Raw genomic sequence first — 20,084 nt, 5'->3', positions numbered from 1 at the left:
TGTCAAATAAACTTGAATTTGAAACCTAGTCCTACACCTTACATCTTAATCGACACAGATGAGTTATTTAAGTCCTTTAGACCTCGTATTTAATAGAGGAACTGAGTAGGTTAGCCCTACAAGATTCTAATGATTGAATAAGAAAGCATAGAAAGGATTTAGAAACATTTCCTACACAAGTTGTGTTAATTAGCCATTGGCCATTATTGTGATTCCTTGTCTTCCTATTTGCATACTTGCATGCATACACACACACACACACACACACACACACACACACACACACACACACACACTCACACTGCCCCCAATCACAAATGGGAAGGGAACGTGAGAGTGAGATGTTGGAGAGAACTGTACGTTCTTTCCCCACCTCCGGGGTGCTGAGGAGTTCCCGCACACCTCTGCTCCCTGAAGAATGAACATTTCTCTAGTAAGGACCCAGGAAAGGGAGGAAGAGACTCACCAGACCTGGGAGAGGTGCCGAAGATGGGAAACCTGTTCTGGCCCTCAGCTGGTGACTTCAGTATGGGCACCCGTCCTGCTCCAGGCAGCCCCCCTAAGGGTCTCTCCCAGCACCTCGGTAGGTCCGCCTCTCCCTTGGTCCCTCTACAGGAACTGTTCATGGTCCAGAAGTTTGCATAGGGGGCCAGGGGGCACTCACTCCAGTCCTGACCAGCAGCCTCTTCAACTGCTCCAGCCCTTCCCTTCCCCACCCTACTTCAAACACCTAGACAGTTCTGTGGCCAGGCCTTTAACCCTTTCGATGCCAGTGCCCTGCCCTCTGCATTCCCTGAACAAAGGGTAGCCACAGGCCTCAGGCTCCTGTGGAAACGGGTGTGGGAACCCAGGATAGGGTCACCCTGAGGCGGGTGGATGTGGGACCCAGATAACTAGGGAACTTTTCTCTTCCCTCTAGCAGGGGACAGGGAGAAGCTGAGGAAGGAAAAGGGAACATCATCCCAGGGCAAGAGTCGCAGCTACTTAACAGCAAGGTCTTCCCTGAGGTCAGTAGGGTTCTCTGGGCTCTCTCAGAGTTGGCTTAAAAACTGCTCTTTGGTCCCTTTAAGAGGCAGGTTACAGTAGCGGAGGGAGGAGGGAGGACTGTATTTATATGTGATAAGAGTACTGGGAGGAGAGATCACAGGTGAGGAGGGCCCTCGCCCTGACAGGAACAGGGTGACCAGCCACTCAGCATACACACACATGGCATGGCTTGTTTTGGGTACCAGGCGACAGGATATTTGACCAACTCCTCCACCCTTTCCTTGGTAACTGAGGGGGTGTGGTGGACTCACCCTCACTTTCTCGCTCCAGGGCAGAGGGCAGCTCAGCACACATTGGACTTCCGGAGGTAACTGGGAGCATGCTTCTCTAAGGATCCTGTGGCTACTGGATAGGGTTTGTTGGAAGATTTACTGCCTCTGACAACTCGTTATTTACAGGACCTTGGACAAATTACGTATTAAATGCTTTATCCCTCCTTTGTAAAGTAGGGCAGTAAATGGGCAACGTGGACTGGTAGCAGTCACTCAGGAAACACGCTGTGGGCCAGTGTGATGGCCCACACCACCCTGGGGGCCAGGCCAGCCTGGGCTATGTAGTGAGTTCAGGCTATACAGAGACAAGTTTTGAAACTGTGTCTCAAAAAACAAGTAAAAATAAACATGCTAACTGCCATCTGCTGGTGATCTTTGGGTAAGCTCATTCACTTTGTTCTTTGTGACCGGTCAAATAAAATAATTATATTAGCTGTCTTATGGTTGTTAGGTTTTAAGCCTGGGACAAATGGCTGAGATGCCTCTTTGACAGATCAAAGTGGACCTGGCTGCCAGGTTCTCCCTGCATCCCTCAGCCCCCACCTGGTACAGGGCCCTCCTGGTTAGCAGACCCCATCCCCTACCCTAAAGGCTCTAGCTCAGGGCTTTGGGCTGCTCTTCCCTGTATAATCCAACCATCTTGGTCACCTGCTCTCTGTATTTTGGATCTTTTGGATGCTGCACCTGGTTCCCATCTCTCCCCTCTCCCTTCCTCTCCTCCCTCTCCCCACATGGCCCAGCTCAGTCTGGACACTCTCCCAGAGGTCCCGGCCTCTGGCTCTGCTCTCCCACATAACTGTAATAAACTTTCTTCTCCACCACACCCGGGAGCAGGAGAACCAGTCATCCTTTCTATTTCTTGTTTGTTTTTGTTTTGTTTTTTCATTCAATGGTCAGCCATCCTTTGCTGTGGTGTGAGAGGAAAGACAGCTGCTGCCAGAAGGAACTATGGACCCTTTCCTACATGCCCCAGCCAAATACGAGAAGGGGATGGTGGGTGATTGCTTCTTCGTGAAAACACAGGAGAAACGTCTGTTGCCACCTTGGTGGGGAGGATTCCACGGAAATCCCTGTTAAATCATCTGTGATGGTCCAGATGCGGGCTCCAAGATGGGGACTACTGAGGTCAACACTGGTGGCCATCCTGGCACCCAGTTGCCCCGACTCTGTGTGGTCAGCGCTGGTCCTCAAGCCCCAGCTGTGAGTTCAAGGGAGACAACTTCCTGTGCCTCCACTAAATTGCCCTGTTCTCTCTGCAGGGTTGACTCTCCTACTTTCTCCGGATCTGACGGCCAAGATGTGAGGGGAGCGGAAATGGAGGCAACTGACCGCCTCTGGCCCGGAGCTGAGTGGGGCTGAGGAGCTGCCTGGGTGCCACGGGAGGACTAGATGGCTGCTCTGCACAAGGTAGAGGGGACCTGGCACTTTCAGGGTGACTATCTATCCTTTTAGGATGGAGCCTCAGTTTGGGCATTCAGTCTTCAGGGTGATGAGGTGCTCGCTTATCTCCCTTCTCCTCGCACAGATCTGCCTACAACCTGAGATCAGCGCTCACACCCTTGAGGGTTTTGGGTTTTGTATAAGGAAATCCGCTGGCACGCATCCTCCTAACAGATTGCCTGAGCTGACAAGGGCGGTCCGGAAGCCGACTGTGCACCCAGTCTGTCTACAGACTCCAGGAGTCCGTATACTCTCGGCAGCCTCTATTCCAGGGAGCTTCAAATTCCACCCTGACTCGGGGGCAGCTGATCCCTTGAGAGATGGAGTGTCCAGTTTGGCCTCTTTTCAAAGGACCCATGCTTGTCATCTGTGAGCTCCTGGGTTCCCGTCTCATCTCCTTCCCCACCAGTTCTCACAGTGCCGCCGAGCCGTGCAAGGGAAAGGAGAGAGCCCCCTAGCTGTCCAGAAGAGACCACCCAAGAGTGTACACCAAGGAGAAAACCCAGCTTTGTCACCTGCCCGTCTTGTTGTGGGCAGGAGAGCCCTCCTCCTGCCGCTTAACTCTGTATCTCCAGCAGAAAACACACGGGAAAACAGTGCTCCCCTCTCTGGAAATAGTTCAGTACTAGACAGCAAGGGCCTCCCTGCCCACTGGGCTCCCCCTTCGATACACCCCCACACCTGTTCACCCCGCCCCAATCTGGGCACTCCCCGGTTCCCACCGGAACACGATGAACAAGAGCAGTCTTGCTCTCTGACCTGGCTGGCGCTGGGATGTCCAAGCTGCAGGGCCTGAAAGAAGGATGTGAGCTGGCTGAGGACCACCCCATTGGGAGCTTCGCGTTGTCTCCACGTCCTTTTCATCTTCCAGGGACCCAGCGGCTCCCACAGCTGGGTAAAGGAAAGGTTAAGCCAGTCGGGCAGGGGAGCTGAGGAGTGGAATGGAAAGGGGAAAAACTTGGTAGCAGAAACAAAGCGGCTGTTTGTTGGGCTTTCCTCCTGCTTGGGAGGGTGTTCTCAGACCACGGCATTCCTGGGCTGGACAGAGTCCGTTCTCCGCAAAGCTGCTGCAGCCGAAGCCACTTTTGCCACGGGCTGCGCAAGGGCCCGACGAAGGAAACCCACTTCCTCCCGGAGGCGCACACCTTTAATCCCAGCGTTCAGGAGGCAGAGGCAGGAGGATCTCTGAGTTGGAGGCCAGCCTGGTCTACAGAGTGAATTCCAGGACAGTCATGGCTGTGCAATAAGGAGACCCCATCTCAAAACAAAATAAATTCAAACTCGAGAAGCCATTTCCTTTAATAACTTTTATTTGTATGTGTGTGGGTATCTGCAGGTGTCATAAAAGGGGGTTGGATCCCCTGTGGCTAGAGTTCAAGTCCACTTGACATAGATGTTAGTTTCTGAAGCAGGGTCCTCTGTGAGAACAGTGTGTGCTTTTAACTGCTGAGCCATTTTTTTTTTTTGGTTTTTCAAGACAGGGTTTCTCTGTGTAGTCCTGGCTGTCCTGGAACTCAGAGATCTTGCCTCTACCTCCTTAGTGCTGGGATTAAAGGTATGCGCCACCACTGCCTGGTGCCATTTAGGTTTTTTGTTTTGAAGATTTATTTATTATATATACAGTGTTTTGTCTGCATGTATCCCTGCCCAGCAGAAGAGGGCACCAGATCTCATTACAGATAGTTGTGAGTCACCATGTGGTTGCTGGGAATTGAACTCAGGACCTCTGGAAGAACAGTCAGTGCTCTTAACCTCTGAGCCATCTCTTCAGCCTGTTATTTAGTTTTTTTAAACATAATTTTAAAAATATTGTGTATGAGTGTACCATTTGAGCATCTTGTGCCAGCAGCCTGGAAGAGGGCATTGGATCCCTCGGAACTAGAGTCAGAGGTTGTAAGCTACCATGTGGATGCTGGGAATAGAACCCAGGTTCAAAAGAACACCAGTGCTCTTAACCACTAAGCACCCCCTCCATCCCTAAAAATTAATACTTAGCCCAGTTCTCAATCTTCCTAATGCTGCGACCCATACAATTATTGTTACTTTTTTTTTTTAAAGATTTATTTATTATGTATACAATGTCCTGCCTGTATGTATACCTGCACACCAGAAGAACGCACCAGATCTCATTACAGATGGTTGTGAGCCACCATGTGATTGCTGGGAATTGAACTCAGGGCCTCTGGAAGAGCAGCCAGTGCTCTTAACTGCTGAGCCATCTCTCCAGCCCTTGTTACTTCTTTATAATTTTGCTACTGTTATGAATCATAATGTAACTATCTGATATGCAGGATATTTGATATGTGACCCTGTGAAAGGGTCCTGACCCACAGGTTGAGAACCGTTGCCTTAGACAGTGGGCTAGAAACAGGCTGTTTTCTAGAAAGGTCAGTAAACAGATCAGGCCCCTCAGGGCAAAGAGCCTCTGCAAAGCATCTCCAGCTGTGGAGAGCTGGCAAGGAAGGCTTAGGGGAGTGTGTGGTGACAGAGGTGAAGACAGAAAAAAAGACCACAGTGTTCAAAAGCAAACAGATAAATCCCTGCGAGTAGACCACGTCCCAAGGCCAAGAAAGTCTACTGGCTTGCCCTGACCTGGAGCTTCAAGACCTGGGCTCCAGAAGTCCCGTCGTTCACAGCAGGACACACATGTTGGTGTGGCATTAGTTTTTATTAGAAAATCCATTTGGTAAGTGCCCCTGATGCAGGCAGAGCCTGTTCAGGCCCCACAGCTTTCACTTCATCCTCCACCCTGTTGAGAGGAGCTGCCAGGGTATGGGGGTGTCAGACAGAGTCCAAAGGGCCCCTCCTAGACCCCCAAGAGTTCACATTGCCCAGTAACATACCAACAGCACCGTGGTGGGGCCCTCAAGCCCAAAGCTGTGGCTGAAGGGAGTCCTGTTTGTCTGGCTTCAGCGAGGACAGGGAGGCTCGCACCAACTCCCAGGCCTGCCCTCTGCATGCTGGTTGAGTTCAGGGTAGGATCCAGGAGCACAGGGCCATGGACCAAGGGCCAAGAGAACACACTTGGTACCCTATGGGGTCTGGAAGACACCAGTGTCTTGGGAGAGAGGGCCGAGGAGCTGCACTCAGTTCTTCTTGGGTTTGGGAGTGTCGTATTTCCTCTTGCTGGAGTACCACAGGAGCAGGGGGATGCCGATGGAGGGCAGGGTCATGACTCCAAAGGCTGCCCAGTCCAGCTGTGGAGGAAAACAGGGGCTTGCTTAGGAGATGCAGAGAGAACGGGAACAAGGGAATGACGTGTTGAGGAGGGAGCAGCAGGGCCCAGCTCTAAGCAGGGCTTTGCCAGGGACGTTCCGGCCTCTCTCCTCAGACAAAAAGGCTCTCTCGGACCAGTCTATTTTTCAGGGTGTGGAGCCAAAGCCTCACCTCCCTCAAATCCTAGACAGAGCTTGAGAAGGGGCTGTCCCTAACAGCCAGGCCTCCTGGGACACTAGACCGTCCCTTCATACTTCTCCCTGCTGCCTTCCGCCCTTGGTGAGCACCTGCCATGGATCACCAGGGCTTTTGCCACATCTCAGCTGCTTTCAAAGTCTGCCCTGCCTTGCCTCCTGACTGGATACACCCTCTCCAGACTCAGATGGGACAGTCAGGGCTGCCTCTAGCTCCGCCAGGACCCTGCGTAAAACCTGACCACAGCACTTTGCCTCCACTGCCTTCCTGAGTCTGTGAGACCAGGGAATTTCGTCGTTGCTGACGTTACAGGGTGTTTCATGGAGCCCAGGCTGGCCTCAAACTGGCTAAAAAGTTAATGATGACCTTCAACTCCTGATACTCCTGCTTTCATTTCCCCGGGAGCTGGGATGACAGGTGTGCTACCAGGCCTGGTTTTTATGGTGTTGGAGTAGAACCCAGGGCCTTGTGCATGCTAGGCAAACACTCTTCTGACTTTTAATGTGAGAGACTGTGCCTTATTTAGAGCTTCTGGATGAATAAATGAATTCCTTCATTCAGTGTTTAGTCAGTCCTAAAAAATTCTCTCCAAGCTCCAGCTGGGTGACATGGCACATGACTTAATCCCAGCACTCAGGAGACAGAGGCAGGCGGATCTCTCTGAGTTCCAGGCCAGCCAGAACCTAAAAAAATGAAACCAAAAGTAAGCTTATGCAACTCTCCCAACATTCTATGACCCACTGAACCTACCGAGGCCTTCCAAGTGACACAGAACTATGAAACAGGCTTCCGCTCAAGGCTGACCAGAGAGAAAGGCCAGTTTTATGGTACTGGCTCTTGTGAGCTCATCTGACAAAAATCTGGGCAGGATTACCTCAGGAATATATCTAAAACTGTGTCTCTGTCTCCCATATGAAAACAAAAAAATCAGGTAAGGCAATAACAAGTCAATCGATTTTCTGAGGAGACTATGGGTTTCCAGAACCAAGAGAAGGTTCTCACACTGCAAGATGAGAGACAATACTAGAAAGGCTTACAAAATGGGGGGAGAATCTCCGGTCAAACTCCCGCTGGGCGAGGATTCCTCCCTGGCCAGGGGCACTGGTGGAGCCGATCTGGGGAGGAAGAAACAAAGGATTAAGGCAGGCTTCAAAGTTACCTCACCTGAGAAGAGGTTGTTCCGGCCAACAGAGCTAAGCATCAGACTCAGTCACTAACAGGCACGGCGAAGGATGCTTAAAGAACACAAGTCATGGCTCAAGTGTAGAGCTCTTGGACAGTGTGGAAGAAGCCTGGTGGATCATCAGTACTGGGAAAAGATAGAGAAAGAAAGAAACAAACAAACAAAGGAGCTGTGGAGGGCTGGAGAGATGGCTCAGTGGTTGAGGACTGGCTGTTCTTCATTAACTTGTTTTTGGTTCTTGAGACAGGGTTTCTCTGTGTAGCACCCAGCCAAGGACCAGCTCTTTCTGCAAATGACCTGAGTTTGGTCCCCAGCATCTACACAGTGGCTCCCAACCACCTCTAACTCCAGTTCCAGGGAATCCAATCCCTTCTTCTCATCTCTTTAGGTGCTAGGCATGTACACGGTACACATACATACAATTAGGCAAGGCTCTCATATGTATAAATAAATCTACAAAATTTTCTTTTTAAAGAAAAGCTTTTGCTGGGCGGCGGCGCACGCCTTTAATCCCAGCACTCGGGAGGCAGAGGCAGGTGGATCTCTGTGAGTTCGAGGCCAGCCTGGGCTACCAAGTGAGTTCCAGGAAAGGCACAAAGCTACACAGAGAAACTCTAAACTCTGTCTCGAAAAACAGAAAAAAAAAAAAAAAAGAGCTGGAGAGATGGCTCAGCCGTTAAAGGCTAGGCTCAAAACCAAAAATATAAGAGTTTGGTTCTCAGCACCCACGCGGCTGTCTCTCCAGCCACCAAAAAAAAAAAAAAAAAAAAAAAAGAAAGAAAAAAAGAAAGAAAATATACAAATAAATAAATAATAAGATAAAATAAAACCCAGAGAGATAATCCCTCAGGATTTTGTGAAAAAAGGCAGATTAGGAACCAGGAGAGCTGAAATCTGGCACAGTGGAGCTCACCACACAGTGAGCATCTGCTACACAGGACATGTTAGCTACACAACTAAAACCAAGCTTGGTCCACTGGGATCGAGATACAGAGCACTCCTGTTTGGGAGACAGGGTGTGTAATGCAGTTGCCAGGCCTCGGCAATCATTTACTTATTCCTCAAGAGAAAACACTCTTCTTCTTCACAGGGCTGCCCTGACTTAGCTGAAGTAGCGAGAAGTGTTCTGAAAATGTCAAAGCCCTACCCAGTGCGCATTACCGGAGCAGGGCTGGGGCCGGCCGGGGCTTCTCCACATTCCTGTGCTTGAAGAGGGCCGAGAGCTTGGAGCTCACTGCAAAGAACTTTGTCCCCAGGTGGCAGGTGAGCCTCTGATTTTTGTCTATTAACCCACTAAGTACCAGGTAGTGCTGGGCAGAGTGGCTCACACACTTGTAATCCCAGCACTTGGGTGACTGAGGCAGGAAGATCAGGAGTTCAAGGCCAGCCTCCTTCAGAGTTTGAAGGTCAGCCTGGGCTACTAGAGAATCTGTCTCAAAAAGTTTTAAAAAAAAACAAAACAAAAACCAATCAATCAATTAATCAAAAATAAAGCTGGGTGCAGTCATACACACCTGTAACCTCTGCACTGGTAAGACAGAGGCAGGTGGATCTCTGAGTTCAAGGCCAGCCTGGTCTACAGAATGAGTTCCAGGACAGACAGACAGCACTACACACAGAAAACCTGTCTCGAAAAACAAAACAAGTTTAGAAGCTAGGTATGGTGGCACGTGCTTTTGATCTCAGTACTTGGGAAGCAGAGGCAGATGACTCTCCTGTGAGTTCAAGGCCAGTCTAGTCTACACAGTGAATTCTAGGCCAGTCAGGATTATGTAGTGAGATGTACTTTGATTACCAAAATGAAAAAAAATAAATAAAGGAAGGAAGACAGACAGATGGGGAGACAAACGCTCCTGGGGGTGTAACAGCAGGTGGGAAAGCGTGGTCTTTGGGTGGTAACATCACCTTCTAAGTGAGGGAAGACAGTGGAGCCTGGGAAGGTGACTGGAAATGGCAACAACAGCTATAAAACGAAGAGCAAATGACACATTCCAGACTACAGGGAAGCAGAGGACAGAAGGGAGGAGATGCTGTAGACAAATTTCCAAATGGTCTTATTAACATGGGGGGAAAGCCTTAGCGAGATCAGGGAAATAGGGAAAGCCACCAGCCAACCTTTCCTCAAAAACTCTGCTGCTTCCAAAAGCAAACTACTTCCTGTCTACCCACGCCTTTATATGCCTTGCTGTTCTGCCCTCTCATTGGCTCTTAGTCCAGCTACCTCACTTCCTTGTCACAGACTGTCTGTACAGACCTCCAGGTCTCGATGGTTGGTCCTGGGATTAAAGGCGTGTGTCACCACACTTGGCTCTGTTCCCTAGTATGGCCTTGAACACACACACACATACACATACACACACACACACACACACACACACACACACACATACACACACACACACACACACACACACACACACACACACACACACACACGCACACACACACCCACACCCTACCTGCTAAGTGATCAGATTAAGGCTGTGTGCTGCCTGACTTTGTTTACTTAAAATGGCTGGCCTTCCCCTCCTGATCTCCAGGCAAGCTTTATTTATCAAAGCACAAATAAAATATCACCACATTTCAGCACACATAAATATCACTATCACAAGATGCTATGGCTTCCCACCCGGTGCAGGTACACTGTTCTGGAATTTTACAGTTGACCAATACCAGGTTTACAGTCAACTTGTCTTAGAATTTATTAGCAGCTGCTGTGGAAATTTTCTGCAGGAGTTTTTAAGAAGAGGCAACGGCCAGGGGATCAGAGGCCCTTTGGTCTCTATGGACATCTAACTTACACACATGCTCTCTCACACACACACACACAGACACACATAATAAATTCATGTATTGTGAAAACAACCAGAGAGTTTTTAAGGAAAATGGAGCCCCACTGGGCTCAAGGTTTGGACAACTTACCACAACAGGCCCGTCCTCCTGAGCCAAGTAGGTGATAGTCGCCGAGGTGAAGTTGAAGTAGCCAGCTTTGAGAGGACGCAGGACCACCGTGTGGGAGACATTGCTAGCACTAGCCCAAGGGTTAAGGAAGCAAAAATGACGATGAAGGCATTTAATCCCAGCATTCAGAAGACAGAGGCAGGCAGATCTCTGTGAGTTCCAGGACAGCTGGGATAACATACACAGACCCTGTCTCAGAAAAACAAAATGAAACTCAAGCGGTTACAACCTTTCAATTTCTGAACTCAACATTCCATTCCCGAAACAGTTACCAACACATGTAGTGACTTCATGCCTACCATACCCACTTTTTAAAAGCATAGCATATGGTGGGGCAGTGGTGGCACACACCTTTAATCCCAGCAGCTGGGAGGCAGAGCCAGGCAGATCTCTGTGAGTTCGAGGACAGCCTGGTCTACAGAGTGAGTTCTAAGACAGCCAGTGCTACAAAGTGAGATCTTGCCTCAAAACAAACAAACAAACAAACAAACAGTCATGGGAAAGGGGGCTAACCCAGCTTCTTCATGCTAATATTCCAGTGAATCCGTTTTGAAAGTACCTCGGTATAAAGCATTTACCCAGTGTGTGTGAATGCCTGGGTCTCTCTCTAGCAATGCAAAGAAAAAAGCACCTTCACTATGCACTATAAAGGTCACCGATACCTTTATAAATGTCTGTGTCTTCCCAACGGGATTCAGGGCTTACAGCCTGAACAGAGGCATGCTCACACAGCCGACTCCTGTCCTCCTCCTCATCTCATCCAGATACGTTACAAGAAGAGCGCCACACACCCACTGTTTGAAGCAATGTCCCCTCCCAGCCCTGACCACCCAGAAAAAGAGGATACGGAGCAATCCGGTCCCACTTGACGTTGAGCATACCAGAGACGATGCCGAAGTCTTCTGGGGGGAAGGAATCGTCGGACAATTCCACATCTAACGCAGCACTAGAAAGCAGAGGAAACAAAAAGGGTGAGGGATATAAAATTAAGGCAGCTCACCAGGACATCTACCTGCTGGTCAAAAGAACCCCCCAAAGTAACTGGGCTTGGAGGAAGCCAGATCAAGGCCTGGATTCTGTTGCTCGGAAACACCAGAAGATTCAAACATCCAGAAGTGAATATGCCCAAAGCTATCCCGGCTCTAATTTCTAGATAGGAGAATAAGATGAAGCTAGAAAAGAGAAATAAAATTAAACAGCAATAAAAGTGCTCACGGGTGAAGGGAGGAAGCTGGGAGTCGATCCGCTGAGGTAAGGGGCCTAGACGTGCAGTCTGTGTCTGCATCTCCTCTTTTTTCACAAGATGAATTTGTCTCCTGACTTTGAAACCCTTCCAGGCCCCCAAACTGGAAGATGGTTTCTAGTAGTTCATCTAAGGACGCCTTCACTTTCAAAAAGCACCCCGGCAAAAGTAAACCCTCTAGTATATTCATTCATTCATTCACTCAGGGCACCCGATGCTGGAAGGCTCCAAATGAGAATCCGCAACCCGAACAAAACGTTCCCTGTGCCCACGTGGAAGCCTGATCCAGGAAGGAGCATGCTAAGCCCGGGCCGTTACCTGGAGCCGACATTGTAGATGTTGTACTGCAGGGTCAGGTCCCGCCCTTCCACAGCGTATCTGTTCAGCAACGATTTGGAGGCCAAAAGCCTGGCTCCTTCTTCGGCTTGACTGACAGCTAGCAGAGCCAACACCACGAACGCCAGCGGCCTCATCTTGGGGGGAAAATAAAAAAGGGCCAAGTGAACGATCCACCCAAGGATGGAACGCGCCCCCGGGCAGGCCCCTGCGCGGCGCCACCCCGCAGCCCCACGGCCCCGTCGGCAGCCGCAGGCCCCGGGAACGGCCCAAGCCGCGGCAGTGCGCACGGCGCCTCCGGTCAGGCTTGGGTCTCGGGGACCCACAGTCCCGCTGCCACTGCTGCACTCACCGTGAGTACCCCAAACGCCTCCCTGGGCCCCAGACAACCGGAAGACAGCGTCAGCATCCAGAAGACCGGAAGCGGATCTGGCCGGAAACCCTGATGTCCCGCCCAGTGCCTTGTGGATGCTGTAGTTCTAGAACGAGCCCCACGTTTCCCTTTGTGGCGGCTGCCGTCCCGACAGAAGGGACCTAGGCCGGCGGTTCTCAACCTGTGGGTCACGACCCCTCTCTCAAAGGGGGAATGTATGTCAATCATGTATCCTGCATATCAGATATGTACATTACGATTCATATCAGTAGAAAAATTACAGCTATGAAGTAGCCATGATTTTATGGTTGGGGGGTCACCACGAGATGAACTGTATTAAAGGGTCGCAGGCAGCACTGGAAAGGTTGAAAACCACCGCTCTAGACTCTGGAAGAGCCTGGTCTTCATGGAGGTCAGAAGAGGGCATCGGCCAATAGCGAAGGGACCGACATCACCCGAGTTAGGATAAAACTCGGTGTTTGTTGTCTCGTTGTGTTTATTCACCCTCTTGGTCAAGAGCAGAAGTGTGCCTTGTTCAGACACTTCTGTTGGAATGATGGTCTCTTTCTTTGCAGATCCAAACTTATATCTAACAAACTACCTAGACTGTATGCGGGCTGGTGTGGGTAGGTGAGGTACGGTAAGGAAATCGCCAACATGCTCCATGGTGTGGTTAATAAGGGGAAGTTTTATTGGTTTTTGTTTTGTTTTGTTTTCTGTGATACGGTTTCTCTGTGTAGCCCTGACCTGGAACTCACTCTGTAGACGCAACTGGCCTCAAACTCAGATCTGCCTGCCTCTGCCTCCCGAGTATTGGGATTAAAGACATGTACTACTACCGCCCAGCAAGGGAAAGGTTTTTTTTGTTTTTGTTTTTTTGTTTTTTTTTTTTAAAGATTTATTTATTTATTATGTATACAGCATATATGACTGCAGGCCAGAAGAGGGCACCAGATCTCATTACAGATGGTTGTGAGCCACCATCTGGTTGCTGGGAACTGAACTCAGGACCTCTGGAAGAGCAGCCAGTGCTCTTAACCTCTGAGCCATCTCTCCAGCCCCAAGATTATTTATTTATTATGTATACAGTGTTCTGTCTGCACATATCCCTGCACGCCAGAAGACAGCACCAATCTCATTACAGATGGTTGTGAGCCATCATGTGGTTGCTGGGAATTGAACTCAGGACCTCTGGAAGAGCAGCCAGTGCTCATAACCGCTGAGCCATCTCTCCAGCCCCCAGTTAATTTTAAGTGATTGAAAATATTGAATGGGCTTTTTTTTTTCTCTTTTACTTTTCTGTATTTTCCAAGATTAATATAAACCTACATTAAAGAGGGTAGGTGTGAGGCCAAGCAGTAAGATTTTTTAATTGTAAATACAAGAGAGGAAATTGGGCTGGAGAGATGGCTCAGTGGTTAAGAGCACTGGTTGCTCTTCCAGAGGACCTGGGTTCAATTACCAGCACCCACATGGCAGCTACAAGTGTCTGTAACTCCAGTCTCAGGGTCTGGACTGCAGGCACTGCATGTATACGCTGCACAGACACACGTGCAGTCAGAACCCCCAGATGCATAAAATAAATAAACAAACAAACAAATAAATAAAATTTAAGAGAGAGAGAATATCCAGAGGCATCCAGAAGAGTCCAGAACACAGAGAAAGAAGTAGACCGAACATGGTGAAATAACCAGAGACAGAATAGTGAGTGTAGCCAGCTTATGAGCAGCTAGGGGACGGGAAGCCGAGAGCTGGAGGAGGTAAGAAGGGCTAGCATGGGCTTTGAAATGTGCATGGGTGTTTGTGATACTGTACTCAGGGAGCCGGGAGGCCAGCACGGCTGAGGTGCTGATAGGCACTACAGGGGGCATATGTCTCTGCCAGAGGTAAGGGAAATGACTCCTTTTGGCAGATGGGAACCGGTTTCACAAGGTCCAGGGGAATACTGGCTGCTTTCTTTTTTCCTTTCTCTCTCTCTCTCTCCCTCCCTCCCTCCCTCCCTCCATCTATCTATCTGTCTGTCTATCCAACTGCCAGAAGTCCTCCTACAGTCCAGGTTAAACTCATTTCTGGATATTGGGACTGCCTTTTGGAGTCTGGGGAATTGGAATTTCTTTTGGTCCTGATAAAACCAAATATATATTCAGCACTGAACACTGTCCAGAAATCCCACAAAACAGCTGCCTCCAAATTCAGAAGAGGAATGTCTTCATCTTTTCTCTGGCGCTCTCCACTGACCTTTCTCCAGCCTCTCCCCTATTCCTTGAGTCGCTTGAGGGCATTAGCACTGGGGAGAAGGGCGGCTGAGGTCCACACGGGGCGCTGTACAGCTAAGCACTGGCTCTGCCTCTGAGCTCTACCTTAGTGCCGGGCAACATGGTAAGGACTGTGGTCATCCCTGTGGGATACACAGAGGCAGGCTATAGGCAGGCACACACCACGTGCACGCCTTGAATCACAGCACTCTGGAGGCAGAGGCAGGTGGTCTCTATAAGTTCCAAGCCAGCCAGAGCAAATAGTTGCTCATGGCAACCACAACAAACAAACTAAGTCTAGATCTGGCGACCGCTCTCAGTTTTAGAACCCGGCAGCAGGGAGGCAGCGAGTGGTGTTTGATTCCACTGATTCAGGCAAGAGGAAAGCCACGCCCTCTTCAGAGAAACCCCAGCCCTGGCTTCCCTGAATGAGCGGTAACCCTACTCCTTACTGTGCATTCTACCCGCTCTGCCTCACACTGACCACTTCCCCTCTTTCCTGATTTCTCACTCTCTTAGATTAGAGCAAGTTATTGAATTTTTAAAAATCTTGGGGCTGCAGAGATGGCTCAGTGGCTAAGAGCACTTTCTGTTCTTCTAGATGATCCAGGTTTGGTTCCCAGCACCTACATGATGGCTCATAACTGTCTGTAACTCCAGTTCCAGAGGATCTGACGTCCACTTCTTGCTTCCTGAGGCACCAGGCATGTGGTACACAAATATATATGCAGGCAAAACCCCCACACGCACAATAAAAATAAATAAAAATCTTGGGACCAGTGAGATGGCTCAGTTGGTAGAGGCACTTGCTGAGTTCAACCCCAAGAACCCACACAGTAGGAGACTAGAACCAATCCCTGCACGTTAGTTTCCAGATAAACAAGCAGGCCTGAGGTACCGCTTGACTGGACAGTTTCTAATCTGTTGGGAAATGTTAGTTCTCAAAGAAACTCAGGACAAATGGCTAACTGGGGTGCCTATTACATATCAAAGCAGAGCAGGCCTTTAATCCCAGCACTCGGGAGGCAGAGGCAGGCAGATCTCTGTGAGTTTGAGGACAGCCTGGTTCACTATGTAGACCAGGCTAGCCTCAAATTCACAGAGCTCCACTTGCTTCTGCCTCCAGAATGCTGGAATTAAAGGTGTGTGACATTGTAGTATGCTTTCTTGTTGGCAAAGACTTCTTGTTATTTATAAAAGTTTTGGCCATTAGCTTAGGTTGGTCTCACTAGCTCTTATAACTTAAATTAACCTGCATTTATTAATCAATGTTCTAGCACATGACTGAGTTACCTCTACTCTGTACCAGATAGCTGACCTCTTCAATATCTCCCTGGCATCCCTCATGCAACCTAGATTAATCCCCTATATCCTCTCTTGTTGCCAGGAAGTCCCACCTATACTTCCTGCCTAACTATTGGCTGTTCAGCTCTTTATTAAACCAATCACAGCAATATGTCTTCACACAGTGTGCGAATATCCCACAACATGCCATCATATCTGGGTCTAGTCCCTTTAAATTTTTTATTATTATGGGGTGGTACATGTTCCACAGTACATATACAGAGGCCAGAAGACAACATCATGGAGTCAATTCTTTTCTTTGTGTAGGTTCCAGGGATGGAACACAGGTTGTCAGGCTTCTGGGACAACCTTTACCCAATGAACTATCTTGCTGGTCCCTGTAGGAGATAATTGAACAGGCATGGTAGCATACACCTGTAATGTTAGTACTTGAAAGGCTGAGACAGGAGGATTGCTATCAGGATGAGTCAGGCAAGCCCGAGATACATAGCAGAGTCCTGGATAGCACCCACTAAAAATAAAATATTCTCAGTAGGGTCTTAAAAAAACAAAAGAGAGACAGAGAAGAGCCAGGCAGTGGTGGGGCACGCCTTTCATCCCAGCACTCGGGAGGCAGAGGCAGGTGGATCTCTGTGAGTTTGAGGCCAGCCTGGGCTACAGAGTGAGTTCCAGGACAGCCAAGGCTACATAGAGAGAACCCTGTCTCAAAAAGGAAAACAAAAAGCCAAAAGCATTTTGCTATGTAGTTCAGGCTGGACTCGAACTCCTGAGTGCAGGGATCACAGGTGTCTCACCTTTTGAATGAAGGCCTCTCTATCACTCGTGGGGTGCCTGTGCTATCCCTACAGGAGGTAAGTTGGTGTATGCTTGCCCTTTCTTTATCTTAGTCCTCCTCTGCACACGTCAAGCCTTGCTCTTGGATTTCCCAAGCAAAAGGACTGCAGCCCTGCAAGGTTTCTCAGGATGCAGAGGGAGGTGGAGGAAGGAGGAAGGGAAAGGAGAAGGAAGAAGAGAAAGGAGGAGGTGGCCGAGGTTTCCGTCTGCTTTGCAGTCACTTAGGCTGAAACACGCAATGCTCAGAACTCCAGCACCTCCTACCCAACTCATAGAGCCTCTGAGCCTCTTGGAAAGTGACTCAGTCAGTCCTCTGATAGCCCAAGTTGTCCTGCTAGAGCTTAGCTGGGTTTCCTTAGTCCCTGCGCAGCTTGCCTCAGGAAGAGAGGGAAGGTCGAGGGTCATTCAGTCCAATACTCCCAGGGCTCCAGGGCTCCTCAGGTCCCTCCAAGAATCTGGAAATGATAGTATAATCCTTCCATTTGTATATACATTGAGAATGGTCTATAGAGCCTGATGATTGACAGTTTGTTTTTGTTTTTGTTTTTGTTTTTGTAGACAGGGTTTCTCTGTGTAGCCCTGGCTGTCCTGGAATTCACTCTGCAGTCCAGGCTGGCCTCAAATTCACAGAGATCCACCTGCCTCTGCCTCCTGAGTGCTGGGATCAAAAGCATGCACCACCACCACCCAGCATTTTAAAATTATTTTTTAAAAAATTTTTTTAATTAGCTGGGCAATGGTGGCACCCACCTTTAATCCCAGCACTCAGGGAGGCAGAGGCAGGTGGATCCCTGTGAATTCAAGGCCAGCCTGGTCAACAGTGAGTTCCAGGACAAAGCTACACAGAGAAACCCTGTCTCAAAAAAACAAAAAACAAAAACAAACAAACAAAAAAAAAAAAATGAAGAAGAAGACAGAATAACAACAAATGCCAGGCACAGGGTCTGGAGAGATGGCATAGAGGTAAAGAACACAGGCTGCTCTTCCAGAGAAGCCGTCCTTGATTCCCAACACCAGCAGCATGGCTCACAAGCATCAGTTAACTGCAGTCCTAGGAGATCCAACACCCTCTTCTGGCCTCAGTGGATACTGCACACCTGAACACAGGTAGCACACAGACAAAACACCCACACACAAATGAAATGGGAAAAAAAAATGCCAGCCAGGTACAGTACAGGAGTACAGATCTATAATCTCAGCTCTTAGTAGGCGTAGAGGTATGGGCAGGAAGATCAAGAGTTCAAGACTACTCTCAACTACACAGTGAGTTCGAGGCCACCCTGGACTACATGAGACCTTGTCTTATGAAATAAAACAAAACCAACAACAAAATTTACAGTTCATCCATAGGAACCAATTATTTTTTAAAATTTATTATTACTCATTTGTGTGAGTGTGCGTGTGTGTGTGTGTGTGTGTGTGTGTACAGATGTATGTGTGCTTTACCTCATGTATGTGTGTGGTCAGCAGACATGGTCTGGGAGTCAGTTCTCTTCTTCCGCTGTGGGGTCTGGGACTGTTTCAGGTAGTCAGACTTGCTTGCAAGGCAGGCAGGTCTGCCTTCCGCCCACCCAAAGCAGGCATTTCTGTCCACCACAGTGCAACGTGCAGCTTCTTTGGCCTTGAATCTTAGACTCTACATTTCACAAGTCACCATCAGTGAGTATAGTATAGTGTAAAAGTAGAGACTCCCGATCACTGGTCATTATAACTAGATATTACATCTACATCCTAAGATGCCTTAGCCTCTTGTTTTAAACTTTGAATGCATCAAATTTCACTGCTTTGTTATAGTTTTACAGCTTTTGGTAAATGTATAGTTATGGACCCATTATTGTTGCTTTGTGACAACACCTTTCTGTGTAGGCCTGGCTGACCTGGAACTTAGATGTAGACCAGGCTGGCTATGAGCTTAGCAGGAACCCGCCTACCTCTGCCTCTTGAGTGCTGGGATTGAAGGTGTGTGCCGCTCTGTTGACATTTCCCTCATTTAATATCATGCAAAACATCTTTGCCATTCCTAAAAGAAAAATCTTTATTTTTAGTTTGAGAAAGGATCTTACTAGATAACCCAAGCTGGCCTTGACTCATGACTTTTCTATTTTATTATTATTATTATTTATTTTCCAATAAATAAATAAATAAATAAATAAATAAATAAATAAATAAATAAATAAATAAAAGGTTTTCTCTGTGTATCCTTGGCTGTCTTGGAACTTGTTCTATAGACCAGGCTGGCCTTGAATTTATAGATCTACCTTCCTCTGCCTCCCTAGAGCTGGGATTAAAGGTGTGCGCCACCACTGCCCAGCTTTTATGTTGTAAAATTGTTTTGTTTTGGTTCGGTTTTTGGATTTTCGAGACAGAGTTTTTTTTTTTTTGTATAGCTTTGGAACTTGTTCTGTAGACCAAGCTAGCCTCGAACTCACAGATATTTGCCTGCCTCTGCTTCCCAAGTGTATGACACCACCACCCAGGTTTTATTTTTTTTTTTTTAACTTTTTAAAGATGTTTGTTTTGCCTGCATGCATGTCGGCGTACCATGTGCATACCTGCTGCCTGCAGAGGCCAGAATGAGCTGGTGCCACATCCCCTGGAACTGGAGCTACAGATGGTTGTGAGCACCGTGTGTGTGTGTGTGTGTGTGTGTGTGTGTGTGTGTGTGTGTGTGTGTGTGTGTATGCGCGCCACGTGCTGGGATTCCAACCCAGGTTCTCTGGAAAAGCAGCAAATGTTCTTAACTGCGGAATCAGCTCTTCAGCCTCCTTTCTTTATTTTCTACCCTACTACTCCAAATTTCATTTTCATAGTTCTGACCTGGATCAGTGTATTTTGTGTGTGCTGTTAAAACAGGGCCTGATCCTAGCCTTTTCCCAGCCCCTCCCCCCTCCCCGCCCCCCCCACCCCGTGCTGGGTCACAGGCACACACCACCATACTCAGCCCATTAACACTTCCCACTTCCGAGGGCTGAGACACAGGTGGTTTTTTATAGCCCTTTGCTCACTTTTACCAAGCAGATGCCAACAATCTGGCCTCTCAATCTAAGCTCAGGTTAAAGGTCCTGGGACCCTGAGTGGGTCGTCCACTCTGCAGAACGTGGCTGGTGGACTCCCAATTCACCTGGTGTAAGTTCTGCATGTATCAAGGTTCCTACTTCCTAAACGCTAACCTTATTCCTTTTAGCTTCCACTCCAAAGCCACCAAGGGACACAGCTCAGCCTCTCAGCAATGATTTCCCAATTCATGAAATCTGTCAAGCCAAAGACAGCAGCATTTAGGGCCAGTAAGATGTATACACAGACACAGACAATCTAAATAAAACCAAAACAAAACAAAAAAGGCAGCCTTAATACAAATAGAAGTATGTGTTTTTAAGATTATAATCTTTTGGTGTCAGACAGGTAAAATAACCGGGATTCAGAG

At 48.5% G+C, this 20,084-nt stretch overlaps 2 protein-coding genes and 1 long non-coding RNA gene across 9 annotated transcripts in view; 1 reads left to right on the top strand and 2 right to left on the bottom strand.

Moving 5' to 3' along the window:
- Arhgef2 (Rho/Rac guanine nucleotide exchange factor 2) overlaps window positions 1-690 on the bottom strand; it is a 54,278-nt gene extending 53,588 nt beyond the window's left edge. For 6 of the 7 annotated variants that reach the window (XM_015995243.3, XM_015995244.3, XM_042279316.2 and 3 more), the window contains exon 1: window positions 467-690. The gene's annotated coding sequence lies outside the window, so the exon portion shown is untranslated. The remainder of the gene's footprint in view (window positions 1-466) is intronic. The other variant, XM_076574437.1, reaches the window with a different exon arrangement.
- Window positions 691-1,035: 345 nt separating this feature from the next.
- Window positions 1,036-4,064, top strand: LOC121830205 (uncharacterized). The gene is made up of 3 exons (XR_013052158.1): window positions 1,036-1,354; window positions 2,579-2,726; window positions 2,845-4,064. It is a non-coding gene; the product is annotated as an uncharacterized LOC121830205 (long non-coding RNA).
- Window positions 4,065-5,408: 1,344 nt separating this feature from the next.
- Ssr2 (signal sequence receptor subunit 2) lies at window positions 5,409-12,345 on the bottom strand. The gene is made up of 6 exons (XM_006976371.4): window positions 12,246-12,345; window positions 11,876-12,030; window positions 11,162-11,260; window positions 10,276-10,384; window positions 7,208-7,285; window positions 5,409-5,956 (listed from the first exon to the last, which is right to left on the bottom strand). The coding sequence occupies exons 1-6, from the start codon at window positions 12,300-12,302 to the stop codon at window positions 5,846-5,848; spliced, it is 609 nt and encodes a 202-aa protein (XP_006976433.1). The 5' UTR covers window positions 12,303-12,345; the 3' UTR covers window positions 5,409-5,845.
- Between the last annotated feature and the right edge of the window lie 7,739 nt (window positions 12,346-20,084).

The sequence above is a fragment of the Peromyscus maniculatus genome, chromosome 6, assembly GCF_049852395.1.
Source record: "Peromyscus maniculatus bairdii isolate BWxNUB_F1_BW_parent chromosome 6, HU_Pman_BW_mat_3.1, whole genome shotgun sequence".
NCBI classification, from domain to species: domain Eukaryota; kingdom Metazoa; phylum Chordata; class Mammalia; order Rodentia; family Cricetidae; genus Peromyscus; species Peromyscus maniculatus.
Note: the sequence above shows the minus strand (reverse complement) of the source record. Positions and strands in the feature narration are given on the sequence as shown.

What these genes read in the sequence shown, in the direction of transcription:
- Ssr2 (XM_006976371.4), bottom strand. Translation starts at nt 12,302, where the DNA reads ATGCTGACGCTGTCTTCCGGTTGTCTGGGGCCCAGGGAGGCGTTTGGG. An exon ending in AAGTGGGACCGGATTGCTCC is followed by an intron (nt 10,385 to 11,161) that starts GTATCCTCTTTT and finishes CCCTTGGGCTAG; the next exon opens with TGCTAGCAATGTCTCCCACA. An exon ending in AGGAGGACGGGCCTGTTGTG is followed by an intron (nt 7,286 to 10,275) that starts GTAAGTTGTCCA and finishes CTTCCTCCCCAG; the next exon opens with ATCGGCTCCACCAGTGCCCC.